Source organism: Gallinula chloropus (assembly GCF_964237585.1).
Source record: "Gallinula chloropus genome assembly, chromosome: Z".
Lineage (NCBI taxonomy): Eukaryota > Metazoa > Chordata > Aves > Gruiformes > Rallidae > Gallinula > Gallinula chloropus.
The window spans coordinates 27,394,980-27,416,192 of record NC_140089.1 but is presented as its reverse complement, the minus strand read 5'-3'; the positions used below and the strand labels follow the sequence as shown (position 1 = coordinate 27,416,192).

General features: G+C 37.0%; 1 protein-coding gene across 1 annotated transcript in view; it reads left to right on the top strand.

Annotated features, from left to right (window-relative positions):
- The window catches only part of FER (FER tyrosine kinase), a 172,860-nt gene that overhangs the window by 33,599 nt on the left and 118,048 nt on the right, over nucleotides 1-21,213 (top strand). The window contains exons 5-8 of the mRNA XM_084278847.1: nucleotides 10,978-11,161; nucleotides 13,174-13,311; nucleotides 14,038-14,157; nucleotides 20,478-20,600. Coding sequence (XP_084134973.1) covers nucleotides 10,978-11,161; nucleotides 13,174-13,311; nucleotides 14,038-14,157; nucleotides 20,478-20,600 — 565 coding nt within the window. The remainder of the gene's footprint in view (nucleotides 1-10,977; nucleotides 11,162-13,173; nucleotides 13,312-14,037; nucleotides 14,158-20,477; nucleotides 20,601-21,213) is intronic.

The window sequence follows — 21,213 nt, the reverse complement described above, 5'->3', positions numbered from 1 at the left end:
GAGGATAGCTGCTGAATTGTTGGTCAATTAAAAAATCAGTCCATGGCAGATGTTCTACATAATAGGTAAATGATATTATGAACCTCCCAAATACTCTGATGATACAAGATCTGGACATGATGTAGATGGTTTGGAAAAAGGGGTGGATAATGTCCTGGTTCTGGCCAGGCTGGAGTCAGCCTCACCGAGCAGCCAGCCCAGGTGAGCTGAATTAGCCCAGACTGTTTTCCACACCACCTGACATCACTCCCCCATAAAAGGGGCACTCACTGAGTGCCTCCAGAGCAGTCTGAGTGTGGCTGGGGTGTCAGGTTGGTCCTTGTGTCATACAACACTCTATAATTGTTGAGTCAGTAAGGTACTCTGCATTACACCCGGGTGTGAGTGTAATTGGCCATTGCTGTTCTACATTCACGGTGCTTTTGTCAGTAAACTGTCCTTATCCCAACCTGCACCGGCTCTGTCTCTTTCTCCTCCAGGAGTGAGCGAGTGGTATGTGGTGCTGAGCCACTGGTTGGGGCTGAACCACCACAGCCTCTCAATATATTTTTGCCCCTGTCCAGCTAAGGAGAGCAACTTTGGTGGGCATCTGGCCTCCAGCCAGGGTCAACCCACCACATTATGCAACTGGGCATCTACTGGGAGAATGTTTTCCTGTACCTGCAAATCTTGTGCTTTAGTACTTCGGAATTGATGTGATTTCTGTGGCATATACTGAAGTTGCATAAGCTGTATCTATGATATATAAGGAAGCTGTTAAAAAAGCTTTCATTAAGTAATATTATTGTCCTACTATTCTCTTTAATAGCTGAGTGGCCAGAAAATACTTTTATTAGGTGGCTGGCGTATTCATTCTGAGATGCCTTACACTACATTTCCTGATGGCATGTGTTGCTTTTAGTTGTTGCTGAGATCAGGGAAACTCCTAGTAGGGTGTTGTTTTTTGTTTTTTTGGGTTTTTTTAGTTTATTTTTGACTGAAACTCTCATATTGTTAAGACAAAACATGTAACAGTGGTTGAACTGGTCTGCTTTACTCACAGTCATGAGGCCAGTTTGATTTTGGAGAAATACCATATTATAACTGTTTCAAGACATAGACAATACCAGTGCTTGCAAAGGGTAGGGTTATTTCCTGTTTACAACAGGAAACTCTGAGGAATGCAGAGCCAAGAGGTCTTGATGGCTTCTTGTGGAGTGTGGGACCAGCTTGGGCACATTGAACATGCACCCCCTGGATGCGCGCTCCTCGATGCTCACAGACAAGCCCTCCTTGGTAGGTCTGGGAGAGTTTACTTGTGGTACTTACTAGCTCAGAAATCTTGACAGCAGTTCAAAAGATTGCACTTAATTTTTTTGCTATTTTTATACTATGCTATTTGTGTTTTATACTGTGTTATTTTGTTGAACTAACTCAGAAGTTTAGATATGGTGTTATGTTAACTTGAAATCTGTAAGTAGATATGTGTATATATATATGATTATATAAGGTTCTTTCTCATTATTTTCAGTTATTATTAGTTAAATAAGGTTTGGGAAAAACTTTCTATGTTCTTCTTGTAAGTAACTTGAATGGAGGAGAGACTGGGTGATCCTGTTTATTACAGAATCACATTATGTAAGCCTCTTGCAAGACATAAAAGCTAGAAAAGCTCTTAGAGATTAAAAACCAAGATTCTGTCTTCTTTCTGTCTAGCTTTGTGATTTTGGTCGTGTGAAACCCATGTTAATTAAGAGCACTGCGTAAGCATCCCTTTATTTGAAAAGTGATGATAAGGGTGGTCACTCACTACATTTCTGGGTTTGCTTCCTGAGACAGAACTACCAGTCAAAGCCATCCTAGTTTAGTTGCAGCAGGTTGCATAAAAAGTGATTTGTAGATTAGTATAAATTGCTTTAAACGTCTCCCAGTATCTGCGCTTAAGTATAAATGGGGAGAGGAGTGTCTGGAGAGCAGCCCTGCGGAAAGAGATCTGGGGGTGCAGGTCAAGAGCAGGTCAGCATCATGAGCCAGCAGTGTGCCTTGGCAGCCATGGGTGCAAACCCATCCTGGGGGCATCAAACTCAGCATAGCCAGCTCATCAGAAGAGGGGATTGTCCTGCTGTACTCAGTGCTGGAGAGGTCTCATCCCAAGAACTGCATGCAGTTCTGGGCCAAACCATTGAAGAAAGGTGTGGAGGTCCTTGAATGTGTCCAGGGGAGGGCAGAAAAGCTGGGAGAAGGGCTGAAAGGCATGTCCTCTGAGGAGTGGCTGAAGACTATGGGTTTGTCTAATGTGGTGAGGAGGAGGCTGAGGGGCAAACTCATTGCTCTTAACAGCTTCCTGAGGAGGGAGGTGGAGAGAGAGGTGCTGAGCTCTTCTCCCTGAGATCCAGTGACAGGACACCTGGGAGTGGCTCAGAGTTTCATCAGGGCAGATTCAGACTGGACTTTATGAAGCGTTTCTTTACCGAGAAATGGTAAAGAATGGTGGTCAAATGCTGGAACAGGCTTCCTAGAGAGGTGGTTGATGTCCCAAGCCTGTCAGTGTTTCAGAGGCATTTAGTCCATGCTCTTAATGACTTTTAGGTTTTCTTCAGCCCTGAAGTGGTCAGGGAGTTGGAGCAGATGATCGTTATAAGTCCCTTCCAACTGAAATAGCCGTATTATATTCTATCCTAGTCTATCCTATCCTGTTCTTAGGGGAGTGAAGCTAAGGTGAGCATGGAAAAGAGAGTACTTCAAAAGTTGTGTCACTTCATGAAAGTAGAGTCATTGGTGGTTTTCTTGGGACCAGTAAGAGCTATCATATGAGGAAATAATTTTCATAATCATCTGTGGTATTTAGATGTGCCTAGCATTATATGAAATACCGAGTTTAAGTAGATAACTTGGGTCGGGAAGGTTACAAAATCAGTTTAGTGGGTAATATAGAAAAACATATTATAAAACAGGTTTTACAAGCTGTGCCTTTCCTATTCAATGATGAAGACTTGGGAAATTGAACAAACTACAAGGAAATGCTTAATAGAAGAAATGGAAAAACTAGAGGGTTGCCAAAAATAAACCCAACAACCAAACCAAAAAACAAGGGGTAAGATTTTTTTCTCAGGAATTCACTGTAATTTTTTTAACATTTTTCAGTATTGGAAATTAATTATCTTGAATATACATAGTTACACTGTTTTGAGAAAACACTATAGGGATAATGTGGTTTTTTTCCTGTCATATCTAGGGTTTGACATTACTTTAACTTAAGTGCTTAGCCTTTACCAAAGTTCACTTAAGAGAAAGATCACGCTAGGGTTCTTCGAATATACCCTCTACATATCATTCTGTGGAAGCAGATTTAAGTCAAGCTTTGGGATTCTTTTATGTAAAAATACTTCATTGCTTTAAAAATCTTTTTACAAGAAGACCTATTTGAAAGCCTTGTTTGTGTCATTCATGAGTATAAAGAATGTGACCAGTATAATGATGCAAACAAATAATATAAAGGTATATTCTTTTCCAGGCACAATGAAATAATATTCTCTGAAAATGTGTGTCTCCAGAGTTGAAATAAATAAGGAAGTGACTGTATGGGAGGTTTGTATTAATAAACAAATTTGGAGACAAAAAAAAATTTAGAAATTACCTCTGTTACTGAAAATGCTGAAAAGTATGTAGATGAAAAGATAAATGCTGTTCTGGGAAATTATTTGAAAAACTGCTATCATAAACCTTGGGAAAAGTCTAATAGATTACTATATCCGTTGGCAGCTTTATACGTTAGTGCTGATATTTCCAAAAATAAAAGATTCGAAAGCAAACCACGGAAGAATTTTTGTCTGAAACATTACTGTATGCTGAAGACTTAGATATTTTCTCAGAGGAGGATTGTTTCATTAAAAAAGACAAAAATGAAAAAAAGAGAAGTCCCTGATACTATCCATCTTTTGTTCTATTTTAAATTTTTCTGAAATCAAATGCTGTGTTACTCTAATGAGTTTATAATACAGAAAGTTACAATAATTCTGAAGCCAGGATTCTTAGCTTTTCCTGGGACCATGCCTGTGCTCTCTTCAGTCCTAACCTATAAATTTTCCGTCAGCTCCTCATCCATGTGCAGGCAGAGCTCCATGCACACCAGCTGTTCTCTCACATTAAGGGCATTCCCTCCTCTTGTCTTCCTGGCCTGTCTTTCCGCAAGAGCCTCTGTCTCCCTATTGCAAGGCTCTGATCATGGGAGCCATCCTATAACGCCTCCACAATCCTGACAAGGTCATAGCCCTGCAACTGCACACAGATCTTTAACTCATCATGTGTATTCCCCATGCTGCATGCAGTAGTATACAGGACCTCGAGCATGGCACCCCTGTATGTTGAGTACCTAGAGAGGACTGGGGGAGATTTTTCGTGGTGATGCCTTGTAGGAACCTCCTTACCCACTTGCGAGTGCTGGAGGTGACTACACCCAAGGCCCATTTTATTGGCTTTGTGATCGCGTTCCATCACAACAGCCCATGCCCCTTTGCTCAGCAGCCTTGTCCATTTCTCTCCCAGGACTGTGGGTTGTCCTCTCCTTCCCTGTGATTCCTAGTTTAAAGCCCTCCTAAGGAGGTCAGCCATCCAATTGTGCTTCCTATCTCCCTGGCAGTGTCCTGTGGTTGTAGAACCCAGAATAGCTCCACAGCTATTCTTCGTGCCCTTTTCCTCACTGGCAGGATTGAGGGGGATACCACATAAGCCCACCATGCACTTAAGCACTTTTGATACTGTCCAGGTTTCCCCTGGCCATATCAGCAGTGTCCATATTTATTATAACATTGTCTCTGCTGTTTTTCCATACACTTACTCATACCCACAAGCTTGAGTGGTTTTGGATTTTGTCCTTCCTAAACTACAGAGGCAGGTGAATTCTTGGCATATGCACTTGTCTGTAGATCCACTGTGTTTCTATTCCCACTGTTCTAGCACATTTAAGGCTTTTCACTGGGTTTCTGTCGGGGGTATATAACCCTGTATTGGAATGGCAGGTGTGTCTCTGCTTTAGAAACTAAATTAAACTTCTGCAGTAAAATTATATTCTCCTTTGTCTGTTGGACAACAGTTTTTCAAACATTTTTCCTCCAAAGATGGATGCACGTTTCATGGGACAGCATGTAATGTGCACTGAAGCCAAAGGTCATGTGTCATTGCCAGGAGCTGTAAATCCTGACAGTTAATTAATGTGTTGTGGGCTAAGCCTTTACACTGATCTCTGTTGCCTCTTTTGTCATTACTTCTGAATGGCTGAAGGTCATACCTGTTGGTGTCACTAAAATTCCCAGGAGTGAGAGGTGAGAAGCCATCCTTCTTGAAATACCATAACATTGGACTTGTGAGATTTATGAAAACTGGACGAGATAAGATAGTCTTTCTAATTGTAGACATTCCAAAATATGCCAGACTGACAGATTTATGTTCTTCTCACAAACTATTTAGTATTTCAGTTATGCCTCTTCAAAGACATGTATTCTCTTGAGAGTGAACACTTAAAGATGCAAAAATTTGAGAGAGTATCTCAATAGATACTCAGACATTAGCAAGTTTTTAGCTGTGTCTTCTCAAGTTGTTGTTTTTTTCCCTCCTTTGCTGTCCTCAAAGGTCCCAGAGAAACAAAGCAAATAAAAATGAACCAAACTTAGGAACAAATACTTCCAAGAGCCGTTCTTGACAGTTTTTCTTATGCTGCTTGCAAAGCAACCCTGAGAGGAAAAAAATACCATATGTCTGTGGAGTGGTCTGTCTGTCTGTTTGGTCGAAGCTGAAAGGTTGATTTGTTACGTTTGCCCTTAAACAGAAGTGCAGGGCTAATGGTAGCATACAGCCGTTGAAGTACAGTGTTAAGGTTTGTTGCTAGCAGCAAAGTAGACATAATTTCTTACTGCATTCAGTTTTGGAATTCTTCATGAAGTCTTTCTGCAGGTTCCCAATCCAAAATTCTTCTCTTTGAGCTTTTGATTCTTCTCTGTGTGCTATTTCACTTTGAAAAAAAAATAGAACTTTAAGAAAATAATTTTGTGTTTCTGGCATTTACTTGCCAGTAAGATTTAGTTGAAGGGCTGCAACTAAAGCAGCTGAACTGGCATTTTCTGTTGCAGAAACCACAGTAGATGTAAACATCAGTCATTACTTCAACCCTTGCTATCTCAAAGCTGGATTTGAAATCTAAACGGATAAGCTTGTACCAAGTCTTGGCTGATGTCTTAATTGTCACATTACAGGTAATCTTCCGGAGATGGATCTTAGTTCTCTGCAAATGAGTAGGTGCTTCATGCTGTATTCCACAGGGTCAGAGTTCTGCTGTTTGAATAAAATATTGAAATCTATAATGCAAATTTGAAGACCTCACAAGTGTTACATTTTATTGCAATCAATGATAACCAAATGTAGCGAACATAAAAGCTTATACAAGCCTTGTCATAATCTCTAACTAGGCAGAAGAAGTTGTAGAGGAGTAAAAAACAGAGCTCTTCAGTGCATTTATTCCTTTTTAATCCAAAATTTGTATGAAAGTTTTCTGTATTTGGATGATTTATTTCCTGAAAGTCAGTTTCTTTGAGACATAGTGTCTTAGAGACATTTAAAAAAAAGATTAGGCGAACATTAAGATCTGAATTTTTTTTCACTTGATCTCAGTTGGTTATCTTATACTGTTTCTGTTCTTACATTCTAGATGACTGTTAGGCTACAGGAGACTAATAGTTACAGTTGCAATAATTGTGGAATAGCAAATCTACCTTTTTAATAGAAAATACCCTAAACCAGTTTCTTTTCTGTATGGGTCCATTGTAGTACTGTATGTCATAAAATCTTAGAAGAGTTTTTCTTTGAAATTGAAATATCTGACTTCAGAATATTTTAGAAAGTATGCCAGCCTTTTCTTTGCAAATGTCAAACTTTCATAATTGAATTTTGCAAGCTTCATAATACTGTTTATGGTGTAACATATTGTATACACAGTCAGTTTTTATAAACATGAAACAGTTTTGTCAACAACTGATGGCAGTAGAGTTATAATTAGATCTATTTATGAAATTCATTATACAGATAAAGAAAATTGGATGTTTTCCTCCATGCTAATTGACATGTAGAACAACTGTGTACTGTGCTTCACTGCATTTTTCTGCTTTTAAAAATAAATTACAATATGGGAATAATAATGTAGCTGTGTTTCTTCTATTAATTATAGGTCCAAAGGCTGTATTTAGAAGTTGAATGTATATGATAATTTAATTTATTTTTGCAATTAGTTGAGGTGTTGTTTGTATGACAAAGGAATTTAATCCTCAAGGCAGATGGAAAAATGAGATAACATAGCCATTAATGAGGGTTGTGAAAGAGATATTATCACTAAGTCTCTAGCTAATGTGGTTGTGATAATTTTTATTGTAAATTTTTAGTTTCCTTTAACCATTGAAGGCTGTTTGTTGTGGTTCATGGGTCAGAAGTCTGTACTGGTGGTACACGGTATAGTTTGACATACTGATTTTGGTAAGATGAAAGCTGATAGGGGATGTATTTTAAAGGCATGCAGAGTCAAGTTGTAGGTTTTAAACTTTTACACAATGACATCTGGAGATAATTTGGGGTTATGTAACCTAGAGCATGCTTAAGTAGGAGTTGCTAAACATACAGTAAACCCAAGAAATAATCCATCATTTCTCTCTTTGCTACCACTTTGTCTTCCTCTTTCTGTGTCCCTGTCCAGTGCATCTATCTCCCCAGGGAATGGGCCATGGCAAGCAGAATTTGGTGCTTCCAGCTCTGTCTTAGAGCTACCTTGTCCTCTCCCCTTTCATCCAGTTTCTATACTGTAACTGCTACCTGATTTCTCCTCCTCTGAACCCTCTTCAGTCATATTCCATTATGTCCCTACGTTCATGTTCCTCTCATTCTCCAGAAAAGCCCTGTAGTGTGTATGCCTTGGATAGCAGGTGACCAGCTTGATATTGTAGTCTACTATATTGTGTGTATGCAATACTTTCATATACACTCAATGAGAAATCGAGTGTATATAATACTTTAATTTATCCTGCAATTTTTTCAGGTGTTCTGCTGAGAAATAATGCATATAGAGAAAGGATTTAGTTGTCAGGACAGATGTGAAAAAAGGGCTGTATACTGTCACATTATATTGGTACACTGGTGTCAGACATGCACATGTGCAAAATTCTGTTGCATAAATAGCATAATTTCTGGGATGTTACTATGGATGTGATGTGTTGGATTTTTTTTTCCTCCAAGTGGTTTATATTTAATTTAGAAATAGTTTGAAATATTTGGGGAAATAAGAAAAATAAGTCTTCCTCTGAAATAAGAGTTTTTGTTTGCTCAAAAAAACCCAGTTATCTCAGAGGACTTTTAGGAACAGTTGAGGTAGTTGGCTTTCCAAAACATTGTTAGAGAATTCTTTAACATGGTTTGTTTCGTTCATAGGTAAATGAAAACCAGTTGTAGCAGCTCTAGAGATGTGTTGTGTCTTTGTTGTGCAGAGTAACTTTGTTCATTTGGTGAAACTGTAGTGTAAGAAATCTGTGCTCTCCACCTATAAAATATGTCAGCAGTTAGATTGTTTTCAATTAAATGACAGACATAATATCTTTTTAAAGTACTTTTTATTACTTAGTGTTTGGAACGTAGCTGGCAGTGGCAAGGCAGCATTGGTTCCGCTATTTGCTTCTTTCAGACAGAGGCTTCATCATCATCTTTATCACCTCATGTATCAGGATGCAGCTGATATTCTGGGGGCACACTACTGAGTGCTGACCTCCTCCTGTAAAAATGAATCATAGTATTTCAGCTAAAACTTTTGTCAAGTTCCCTTAAATTTCTAATGATTAACACTGTCACATTCACATCATTTCTTACCTCGTTTTTTCTTTAACCTCCTCTGATACCTCAGAAGAGATGGACTCATTGACCCTTCCATAAAGAGACATTTCAGCCTGGAAATCTCTCATCATGAACACAGAAGCAAAAATAATTCTTCCCCCCGCCCTGCCCCCCACCAGCTCCTTTTGTACAGTGATTGTCCTTTAGTTTTCCTGACAAGCTTTCTGACTCCAAAGTTATGAAAGACAATTTGTTAGTTTTACAGGTTTTTTCCATCAACTTTTTTTTGACATATCTTAACATGTTTCTGTATTTTAATTTATTGGAGTTCACAATCCTTTGTGTGTTCCTCATATTACAGAATTTAATCTTTTCAAGGTCTGTTCTCAAACCCCACTTCTACCACTTAGCTATGAATGCTTCCCTTTTCTTTTTTCTCTGCTACTTTGTGTTAGAATGTATAAATGTTTACCTGTGCAGGTAATTGTGAATCTGTACTTGATAATTCCAGATACACAACCAATTTAAAATGCCTTTAGCTCCTGAAAAATATTGAGACAATTCATAAATATCAAGAAGGTAGCAAGGATTTGAGTAAAAGCTTCTGTGTCTCAGTAAGGAATCATGTCAAAATGATCTCATATCCTTTTATGACAAGGGCAATACATGATCAAGTTGAAAATACTCTAGTAGAGGTATAAAGCTGCTTCAAGCATGGTTGTTAATAAGGTATAGTGTATCCTATGAGAAATTGCAGCATCTATGTTAAAATTAGGTTTCGGTGGATTTCAGAGTTTGGTCATTAAATTCCCAGGCATAAGTATACCTTGAAAGGATTGAAAGTGCACTGGAGGGCAGATGTAGAGCTAAAAATAATTTGATAAACTGAGAGATGAGTCTCAAAAAAATAGCACAATTTGGCAGGATCAGATGCCAAAGCAGAAGTAATCAGTGGTGCCATGTTCATACGGTATTCACAAAAGGCACTTTTTTTTCCTTAAGATTTTTTTTTAAATTTTGTGAGCTTGAAGTACCTAGAATGTAAAATTATTCTTTGGCTTTGAGCCTTGTCTGAAGTTGCACTTGTGTAAGATTGTGAACCAGTTAATTGTGAAAAGACAGCAGGACTAAGAAGGGTAGACCTGTAGGTCTGTTACTGTGAAGGTTAAAAGGCTGGGGAAAAGAGGAGAATATGTAATTTAATATGTAAAAGATGGATTGCAGAGGGTGGTAGAATCCGTTTTTCTTAGCCATGGCACATATGAAGTAAGCAAGGGTTTGCATTAAAACAATAAAGATTTTACATTGGAGAGTGAAGGGGCAGGGAAGGGCCAGGGGATACTTTCAGCTGGCATAGTATGGTACTAGGAAGCTGCAAAGTGATCTGTCATCGGAAACGTTAGGAAAATCGTGAAAACATGTGCCAGAAAGTTGTGCATGACCTCTTGTAGCTCTCAGATTCAGTACTGAACTGGTTTTGTGAGGATGCACTTGAGGACTTCTGGTTCTTGAAATTGTAGAGCCAGCATCCTTATCAGGATACTGGCAGTGATTAGGAAATGGGAAGTTGTAGTAGAGAAATTGCCCATTTTGGACAGGAGTAAAATTTGATTTTTTACTTTTACATTTGGACAGGTGTGAAATTTCAGCTACTGTTTGTTGTGCAGCCCACACCATTGTTTTATTGGGATGATATATAGCATTAGAATTTTTGCTAACAATAAATTATAATCTTTTAATGAATCATGAATCTGACCTAGTAGAACACCTCTTACTTTCTTCATTAAAATATTTACTCTGAGGCAAACAAACGATAAGCTTTGTGATAGTCACATTTATGAGTTTTGTTCTTCATTCTTCAGTTACATTATTTTTTATACTTGTGTATGTATTTGTTTTCATATACTTCTAGATAAAGAATTCTCACATTTCTTTTGAAAGAAAATACAACAGGTTTTCCATGCTTAGTCCTTTAACTTGAAAACAAAGACATTTGGTTCTACTAATGACCTGAAAAGAGTCAGAGAAGGATTGTAGAAAAAGGTGCAAACCTACCAAAAATCTCCCAGATTTAAGTTATCTGCAAGTTTGTATAATTTTAAGTCACTCTGTGTGTTTTTCTTTTTTGTTTTCTCTTAGGAAAAGAGACTGAGAAAGCCAAAGATCGATGTGATAAAGCCACCATGAAGCTTCATATGTTGCATAATCAATATGTCTTGGCACTGAAAGGAGCGCAGTTACATCAGCACCAGTATTACGATACGACACTTCCCCTGTTACTTGATTCACTACAGAAGATGCAAGAAGAAATGATTAAAGCCCTGTAAGATGCATTCTTATACATTTTTAACTTGTGCAATTTTGTATGTTTAGTATTCTAATTAAATTTATAGTATTATGTGAAAATAGTAATTTTTTTTTTGTATTAAGGTTGAATGAAGAAAGGTAGTTTAATCTCTCAATTGACAATAATTTTTGCATAGAAAAGTCTATCCAAATAATGCAGACAGCAGTTTTAGTGGTTCTTTAAATACGCTAGCAAGACACCATATTCTTATCTTACATATTAACTGCAGTGTTTATAACTGAGCTCATGGTTTGTCCTTCAGCTGTTGTACTATGGCAAGTTTGTTGCCTCTTTGACAGTCTTATTTTTATGAAATTCCAGCTGCAACGAAGTCATTGTGCAGGAGAGCCAGGCAGATGCATGGTTAGTCATATGTGTGGGAAAAGTAACAGGTTTGTATAAACCTGATGTCATTGTAAGCACTCGTTTCTGCTTTTTAACCACCACGCTGCCTCTTTGTCTTTTCTAGAAGAATGAAAGTTGGTTAGAGAGGCTCTTCTGTGGTGTTATTTACTTAGTCTAAAGGCAGATAGTTTTTTGGTAGGTATTGCTCATGTAGATGTGAGTTACAGTTATTTAGCTTATTTTCTTACCTTCTCTGAAGTCTATATTCATCTTGGTTTCAGCACACAGGAAGTGAGGGAGAGTTGGGGATTTCATACTTTACATGCTTTTGTGAGATCTGGATGCACTGGAAAATAACTCCCTTCTAGTATCTTTGGTGCACAAAAAGAGGTGGTGATATCAGGTGGAGAGCTTGGTGAGGCCATCTGTGTGAAACATACTTCCTTTCCTTAATAATCCTAATTTTGTGCGTGAATTAATTTGCTAAACCTGAAGAAGTGTAAATTAACATTGCTAATAGCTTTTTTTTTTGGTAATTGATGAAGATTCTGTTTTGATATGACATTGTTCAGTTGTCATTCACCTGTCTTTTTGTTCCACTCTGAAATATTTCTGGAATGTTTTCACACATGTTCACAGGCAAGGCAAGATTTAATGCTTTCTCTTGTTGGTTTTCTCCTCAGAAAAAGTACTGAAAAGTCCAATCCTGTAACTTTTTTTTCCAGAGTAAATACAACTTTAGATGTTATCCAGAAAAAGTCTAGTGGTACTTTTTTCTCTGCATGTTCTTCAGAACTGGCCAACATTAATTGATGTTTTAGGGAAGCTCACCATGCTTCAAAGCCTGGCAAGATAGCAAGCTTGTCAAAGATAAAAATTAAATAGGGAACGATTGAGGGTTCCTTTATGGAAAGTGAAAAGGTGAAGAGAATAGGAAGGTGTTCTGAGCATGTCATTGGATGCTATTAAGATTAACGGCACAGTATCACCTATTCTTTTACTGTTCCTTTTTCCTTATTGTTTTTTTGCACCCTCAGAAGCAGGTAATGACAAGGCTGTGTGGCTTGTGCTTTCTTATAGGAACTTAATTGCTTGATTTTGTTTCTTTTTGTAAACATATACTAACTTGTGATTTTTGCTTCTTTTGTCTGAATGACCAAATCATAAAAGAAATACATGAAAGAAGATAGTTCAAATTGTCAAGAATACTGTTTTTTAAAGGAGATGCACACTATTTTGTGATGCATTTTGCTTTATGTCAGAATATGTTTTCAGCCAAACCCCAAAAAGCTTTAGTGTAGGTTAGAGCAAGCATGGTAAGTCTTCTGTGAAGAAGAGTGCAATCAATGACCTGTATACAGTTCTTTTCCGTGTAAGCTCTACAGTTTTTAGTTTAGCTACCCTATATATAGATGCACTGAAATCAATACAAGGAGAATGGTCTAGAGACTTCTCACTCATAGCCAATCTGTAAAGAAAAGGCCACAGTTCATCTTTCTTTGAGTAATATATTGCCGTGTTTTCCCTTTTTAGCCAGTTGCAACAAGAGTTTGTAGAAACAGCAAACTGAAAGTTTGAAGAATCTTCATTCCATCTATGCCTTTAGTGCCATGTTATACACTTGAACTTTTTTCCCTCTCTAGAAAAGGAATCTTGGATGAGTATAGCCAGATCACCAGTCTTGTAACTGAAGAGATTGTGAATGTCCATAAGGAGATCCAGACCTCGGTTGAACAGATAGACCCCAACTCTGAGTATAATGACTTCATAGATACCCACAGGTATACATTTTCATCTTGGTGTGCAGGTTCATGTTTTTTCTTGAGAAGAGTGCGCTAAACTGCTTAGATGACCAGAGTTGAATTTGTTTCTGTTTGGTTCCTTTTACATTGTTACTTGTATGGCACTCTGAAAAGTGTTCTGCGTTCATGTACAGAAGGCTGGCTGAAAGAGCTTGGTCTTTAACCTGACTGGCTTTTTAACCATCCATCTGTTTGACTGGCTCTAGAAAAACAAAGTTCCAGTTACCATTACTGCATGTGCAGAGCCATAATTTTGGTGCTGACAGTAGACTATACAAGACAGTCTGGTTTCGGGTGTGGGGTGATGTAGTGTGTGTTCATATGCAGTTTCCATTCTGGGCCAAACCAAGTCTGCCAACTTTATTTCTCCTGATGCCCAAATTCTAGTTTAAAGTGAACTCTAGGTACCTCTCCGTATGCTCCAGTTATTGCAGGCTGAGCAGTGCCTGAGACTGCAGAGTATGTAGATAATACAAACAAGTTTTATACTTTAAAAATAAACTGTATTTGCTGTTTATTGAACTTTTACTATTTTAAGGCTATGTTCTTTATTGAGAGGAAAATGTATATATCCAGTTGCTGCCTTTTATTTCATATGTGATTCTTAACTAGTTATTAAAATAATTGAAATCCAATTACTTGCTTTATGATCTACTCAAAGATACATGTTAACTTTGAAAGTATAACATCTATTTACTAAATTAGGTCATCAGAAGTTGTTGAACAAGAAATAGAGTTTGATACATCTTTACTAGAAGAAAATGAAGTTCTTCAAGCTAATGAGATCATGTGGAATAATCTAACAGCAGAAGGTTTGCAAGCTATGTAAGTCTTTTTTTACAAACCTTTCATCCTTTGGAAATACTGCTATATCTAGGTTCATGCAGATCATTACATAGCTGTGTCCTCATTGTTAAGCTCTAGTTTCTAAAAATAGTGGTTTCATGCTATGGACTCTTTCCCTTGCTGATTTTATTGTTCCTGTGCACATAATGCTCCTCCCCACTCCCCCCAAAAAACTTGCCAGAACTTTCAATGTATGTTTCTTTCCTGACAGTTAATTTATACAATGCCCCAAATCCATCATGAATCTTACTTGGGAACATACTGATTGATCTTCCCAGAAGTGTTCTACATTCAGTACTCTAGGAAAAATACTGAAATCTTTTGATGAAACCACTGAGTACAGTTATATAGTCAGTGATTTAAACTGCTATGCAGAAAATTTTCATGAATATATTTATTTCATTAGTTTTGTAAGTGTTTGCTATTGTTTTCCAAAGGAAATTCTTATTCATTATTATAACCTTTAAAATACATTAATAACTAATGCAGATGTAGCGGTTGTATTGCATTTCAGGAGTTTTTAGCTATTCAGTATGATAAACTACCTCTCTATGTATTTTGTTAATATATTGCCTGCTTAGTTCTTTTCATTACTTTTGCCAACTTCACCTTTAATCATTTGTTACTGGGGAACTAATCTCCTGCTGAAGATCTTAGGTTCTTGGTATAATATCAGCCTCAACTATTGACATAATTGGAGTCACTTGTGAGTGACTGTTAATTGTACTTTTTTATATATATATATATATAGATCATAGCAATGTAAAATTGAAAATTCAGAATTTTATTGCTTGATGATGTTTTTGTCTACTGTATTTCAGTCTATGTATGACTTATTTGAAGTTTTTTCTTTAGAAGGCGTGAATGACCTGAATAAAGTATCAGTGGTGTGTTGTGGGGTTTCTTTTAAATTTTTAAAACATTTTGATCTGATAAATCGAGCTGTGATACTTCTTTCTTGTAGGTTTTTCTAAAAAACAAACTCATTGAGTAGCAGTGAGGTATTTCAGCTGTAAGCACACTGCAGTGTCTTCTGCAGGTTATTCTAATACATATGTTTTCTCAACATCACAGAATTTTTGATTTTATTAATTCCTTTTCAAGGGCAATAATAATAATCTTCTCATTTTCCCTGTGCTATGTGATTACTTTTTGTAAACTTAGTCTTTCATAGGTGTTGAGATAACCTTTTTTAATATGAAGTTTCAGTCTCCTTTGTCACACTCTTCCTTAGTCTTGAAGCAGCTTCATCTTTCTTATGAAAGGATTCCTGATAATTGAAGTCCCCCCTTCCTTTTAAACCTGATTCTGTTTATTCTGATATTCTGCATCATTATTAAATTGAGATTATTCCTGCTTAGACTATGTGAATGTTGTACATCTAGATGTACTGCAGCATAGTAACAGGAAAAAATACACACCAAATCTCCATTTTCAAAGAAATAACTTCTCATTTGGCTTGTTTTCTGTATCCTGTTGTTAGAAAGAAGACATCAGCATGTTTAAGTGAGAGAGATGAAATGCTGGTTTTAGAATAGAGTCATACAATATCCTGAGTTGGAAAGGATCCGTAAGGATCAAGTCCAACTCCTGGCTCCACACAGGACCAGCCAAGTCAGAGCACATGACTGAGTGCATTGTCCAGTTAATTCTTGAACTCAGTCAAGCTGGGTGCTGTGACCCCCTTCCCTGGGACGCCTCTTTTAGTGTCTGACCACCCTCCCGATAAAGAACCTCTTCCTAACATACAACCTAAACTGCCTGCTCTCAGCTTCACGCTGTTCCCTCGGGTTCTATCTCTGGTCACCAAAGAGAGGAGCTGGGTGCCTGCCCCTTCGCTCCCCCTCGTCAGGAAGCCGTAGACCGTGATGACCTCTCCCCTCACTCTCCTTCAGCCTGAACAAACTGCAGGACTTCAGCGTATCCTTGTAAGACTCCCCCTCCAGACCTTTCACCACCCTTGTTTCCCTCCTCTGGACACTCTCCTATGTGTCCCCCTTCTGCTGTGGTGCCCAAAACTGCACTGAGCACGCAAGGCGAGGCCGCAGCAGTGCAGTGTAGAGCAGGACAATTCCCTTCCTGGACAGGCTGGCAACGCCCTGCTTGATGCACCCCAGGACGGAGTTGGTCCTCCTGGCTGCCTGGGCACACTGCTGGCTCACGTTTGACTTGCTGTTGCTCAAGACCCCCAAATCCCTCTCAGCATGGCTGGCCTCCAGCGTCTCAGCCCCCAGTCTGTATGTGCAGCCAGGGCTGCCCCTTCCCAGGTGCTGAATCCGGCACTTGCCCTTGTTACACTTCATAGGGTTGGTGATTGCCCAGCGCTCTGATCTTCCCAGGTCTCTCTGCAAGGCTGCTCCACCCCCTAGTATATGATTCTGATAAAAATACTTTTTTTTTAATGTATATATATGTGTCAGCATATTTATCTACATATATATACATTTTGAAGACAGTTTACATGGTGTCCTGTTAGGAATATTAAATTCAACCTCTTCAAATTGTTTTGTCAATTTAAGGGAGAAATTTTATGGTGTGGTACTATTTCTGGAACAGTCAGCTCAGAATGCTGTATCTGTCAGTTAATTTTGGTCAGTGAAGTTTAGAGATTTGCTTCATACTATGAGAACATGCTACTACTTAGTTTCATTTTACAGTTTTTAAGCTCGTTTTGAAAAAGAACGTGATTTCTGCTTGTGATACTGTAAATGTCTGTCATGCTCACACTGTGTGATCTGTTTTCCAGAGCTATCTTTAAATTTAGTCTGTCCTTTCACAAAATTTACATTCTTTATCTTTACTTGAATGTTTTCAGGCTTACTGTATTTTTGAGGTGAGTGTCCAAAATCACGCAGGTAATCTAGATTCATAGTTTAGAGAGAGGCTTACCAATATTTCCTGTATTCTTCTGTTTTGTTTTTAGCAAATTCAAGAGAATAATGCTTTGTTATTTCCTGACCACTGTAATTTATCAAGCCAGTGTTTTCATGGAATTATCTATCTATTGCAATTTCAGGATCTCATATCTGAGTGATAGCAGCCAGTTTAGAGCCATTCATTGCATAAATGAAGCTTTGGGCTTCTTCTCCCCCTGTCATATCTGCCTATTGCAATATGCATTGAAATTAATATTCTAAATGACAGCTCATTTATTGAGTATCATGATAGCCACAATAATCCTTTTGTATTCTTCTAGTTCACCCCTTTCCACCTACCTCAAAGAACATTGTACGGTCAGCATCCTTTGTCAGTTTTTAAACTGTCCTTTTATTTGGATTATTATGAACATATTAAGCAGTGCAGATTTCTGTGAAGCTCCATTAGCTCATTTTAATTGCTTTTCAGTGCAGGTGAGAACTCTTCCTTTTAGAACTACTTAGTCCTCTGAAACTGCCTTTGCTCATATATTATATTAACTGTTTTTTAGATATATTTTCTTATAGTCTTGCTTTAAATCCACTATAATCAAAAGAATACTACAGGTATTTGCATCAGCTTACTGTGTATGACTGGAACTACTACATCCTTTATCCATAGATGATGGTTTTTTAAAATTACATTCTATATGTGCTGAAACAGCAGAAATTTGACTGTTAATCTTTAGTACTGAAGTCGTGGCCTTGGATATTCAAAATACCACATTATTATATTTCTGCAGAGGAGATCTGCCTTCAGTTATCTACCAAAATAATAAATTCAGTAGATAGTTGGTTTATTTCACAGAGTTATGATAGATTCAATAGTATACATTATTTGGAATCAGTAATTTTTGGTTGCATCTGTTGTTTTATTTGGTATGTGAGGGAAAAATGGCAACTTTTTCATAAAATACATCTTGAGGAAACAGGAAACATGATGGGAAACATGGCTTGTTTTTACACTTTCAGGTAAATTTATATGTTTGAATAAGGTTTTGATAGCAGGAGGTTGTTAAAAGTCAGTGTTAAGTAATGAGAGAGGTATGGCATCTCCTGATAAATGTTGATGACTGCCATTGACTAACATAGTGATATTCTTAAAAGTGTAACAGAATAAAAAATTATGCTTCAGAGATACATAAAAAAAATCTAAGAGGACACAACCAGAATGAAGTAAGTGTTGGTTACGGGGCCTGTGAATTAATATCCAAATTAAATGAAAAAGTCTTCTGAAATATAAATCCTGTAAGAACAAGCATTTATTTTACTGATATATGAGGCAGAATGATGCTAATGACTAAAGGAGCCTATTTTGAGGATACCTTCTTTCTAGGTTTTTTTCTTCTCCATTTTATGTGTTCTCATGCTACTGAAACATGATAATTTGGGATTGTGTGGTTGTTAAAGCTCATAAGGATTATAGTGACTAACTGGTCATAATAAAAACCCTTTGGTAACCTAATTTTACCCAGAGAGCAAATACAGGGCCACAGGAAACTTCCTTCAACAAACCACAATCAAGATCATATCAGACAGGTGTAGAGATGTCACTTTTAGACACTTGGAATAAAAAGTATTGTTTAAGCCGAAAAACAGGGGTTGAATACAAGGAGACTAGTTAGTTTAGCCTGTGTATAGATGCTTTGTTTAATTTTCTCTAGCAAACATCCCAAAGTATCTCAGAATGTCTGGTACATCGACTTCCTATTTTGATACGGTGCTACAATATAAAATCGGTTATATTTTGAAATGATAAAATAGCTTATATGTTATTTCTGTGTGCATACGCTGAGACCTTCAGTGATGAACAGTCTCATTAATTTGGTTTTAATTTCTTGAATATCGGTGCTTGATCATTAGATGTAACATCTGCTTCCTGTACATCAATTGTTAAGCCAGTATAATGTTGATTAAAATTTTGATTAGAAAACTGATCAAAAAGCAGTATCTGCACTTACAAAATTGGTGATTACTTTTTTAGCAAGGTATTAAAAAAGTTAATTGATATTAAATTGGAGACCCAGTGTAAGAAAATTGTCATTTCTGAGAAGTTCAGCATGCAGATTGTGATAGCCTAAAAACAATAAAAATGTTTATTAAACAGGGAGCTGTGGGGCTGATAATTTGAGACAAATGTTCTAAGCATTTCCCTTATCTCAAAATAAAAACATGCAGATGCTTATTCATTTGGGAAGTAAATTTTATCATTCACTGTGTGGCTTTTTTATAGTAATTAAAGTTTTCCAAGATAAGATCCAGTATTGTCTGAATAAAGAATATATTTAATCACCATTGTGTAGAACATATCAGGAGGAGAGACAACTAGGTCCACATTTAGAATCAAACTATATAGTTTGGTATATATGAACATGAAACATTGTTCCTAGGTATTACTTTCAGTTGATCTGTGCCATTACTGAATCCAGTATGGTTTTGGGCAAAGATCTATGGAGTGGTAAGTATTTTTGTTCCAGATTTTACTTCAGTAACTTTTTTATTGAAATTGGGCTTGAAATTACAGGGGCAGCAGAGCAATTTAGTTAAAGATGGGCAGATGAATGCTGAGAAGGAAGTGAGATAGATTATCTTTCTATCTGTCTGTCTGCCTGTTTGTGTATCTATCAACTCCTGGCTTAACAATTGCATGAAGTCAAGATAAGTTTTGATATGCATTTTAGAGGTCATCATCCTGTGCCCCAAGTATCTGCATTGCTCAGAGTGCAAATGTTATTGTACATTTGCTGACTTCTTGGCTATTGGAAAGTTTTCCAGTGTGATTGCAAAGTGTCTGTAGTGGTTTTAATATGCAATAACCCCTTCTTTTTAGTATCAAGTATTCTTGTATGAGTTTATCTGTCCTTTGAAGTAAATATTGTTGACTATTATGTGGCTTTAAAAAAAGTTAATTGTAGAGAAAAACACACAAATTATTCATAACAGAAAGTGTTGGCTTGTTTTTTTGTTATTTCTAGAGATTAACACAGCCCAAGTAATGATTTGGTGTATTTATTTAACATGTACATTGTCTTTCATAAATCATCTCATAAATTAGCAATATCTTAGGAAGGCATTAATTCACAGAACTCATCTCACATTCTGGAAGAAAAAAATTCGTCATAGGAGAGCCTGCAGGCAGCAGATAGTTATGTTGTCTTTTATGTATATAGAAGCTAGTGTGTGATCTGTAATAATATGGCTTAATAACATAATATCAAGGTATAGCCACAAAAAAAAAAACAAACCCAAAAAATCCAACTCAAGCACTGAGTAAGATAATTTCAAGCCTAATGCTTCTTTTCATCTTCAAGGAAAAAAAGATGTTCTCAAATATATACAGTTTCTGTAGTCACAATGTGGGTTTCTGAAATCTATGTCTTACAGGTTAAAAACAGTAATAGAAGAACTGATTCAGACACAGCAAACTCTTTTGAGCAAAGAGGAACTTGTGTTGGAACTGGAGAAAAAAATAGAAGAGTCCTCTAAGACTTGTGAAAAGAAGTCTGAGTAAGTCAGAATGGAATTTAAAACGTAGTAATTTGAGGGAAAAGTGTCTGTAATGCAATTCCTAAGACTTAAATAAGAAATAACCTCCATTAAACTTGTTCTGCTTTTGTGAGAAGTGATTTTTGTGAAAAACATCTGTAAGTTAGATTTTCATCTGTAAAATAACCCTCATCCACTGGAAATCTTAATTCATTGCAGAACTGAGCAACTCTGTTAGTTCAATATGATTGTCATAGCGTTGGGATGGCTCAAGAACTGGACCTTTCCTTTGCATTGTAACTTCAGCTTTATGGAAGGAGTCAGATCGGATTGCCTTTCTGTTTGATGGGGTTTATTGTGTACATATAATTTTGTGAAAGACTTTCGGAGTTATGTGCAAGTGATGTGCTCTTTCTTATGCAATAGTATGTTTGGAACTTGTCAGATTAAGTTTATTCTTCGTTACATTTTCTTTACAACACTAAATTTAGATCTGATACCCTGTAGTACTTAATAGTAAATAACAACAGCAAAGAATTAATGACTTTTACAGAGCCATAAATAAAAGAAATATTATAAAGAGTCATTCTTGGGCAAAATCTTTATATTTTTTTCTACCCCTGGTTATAAAATA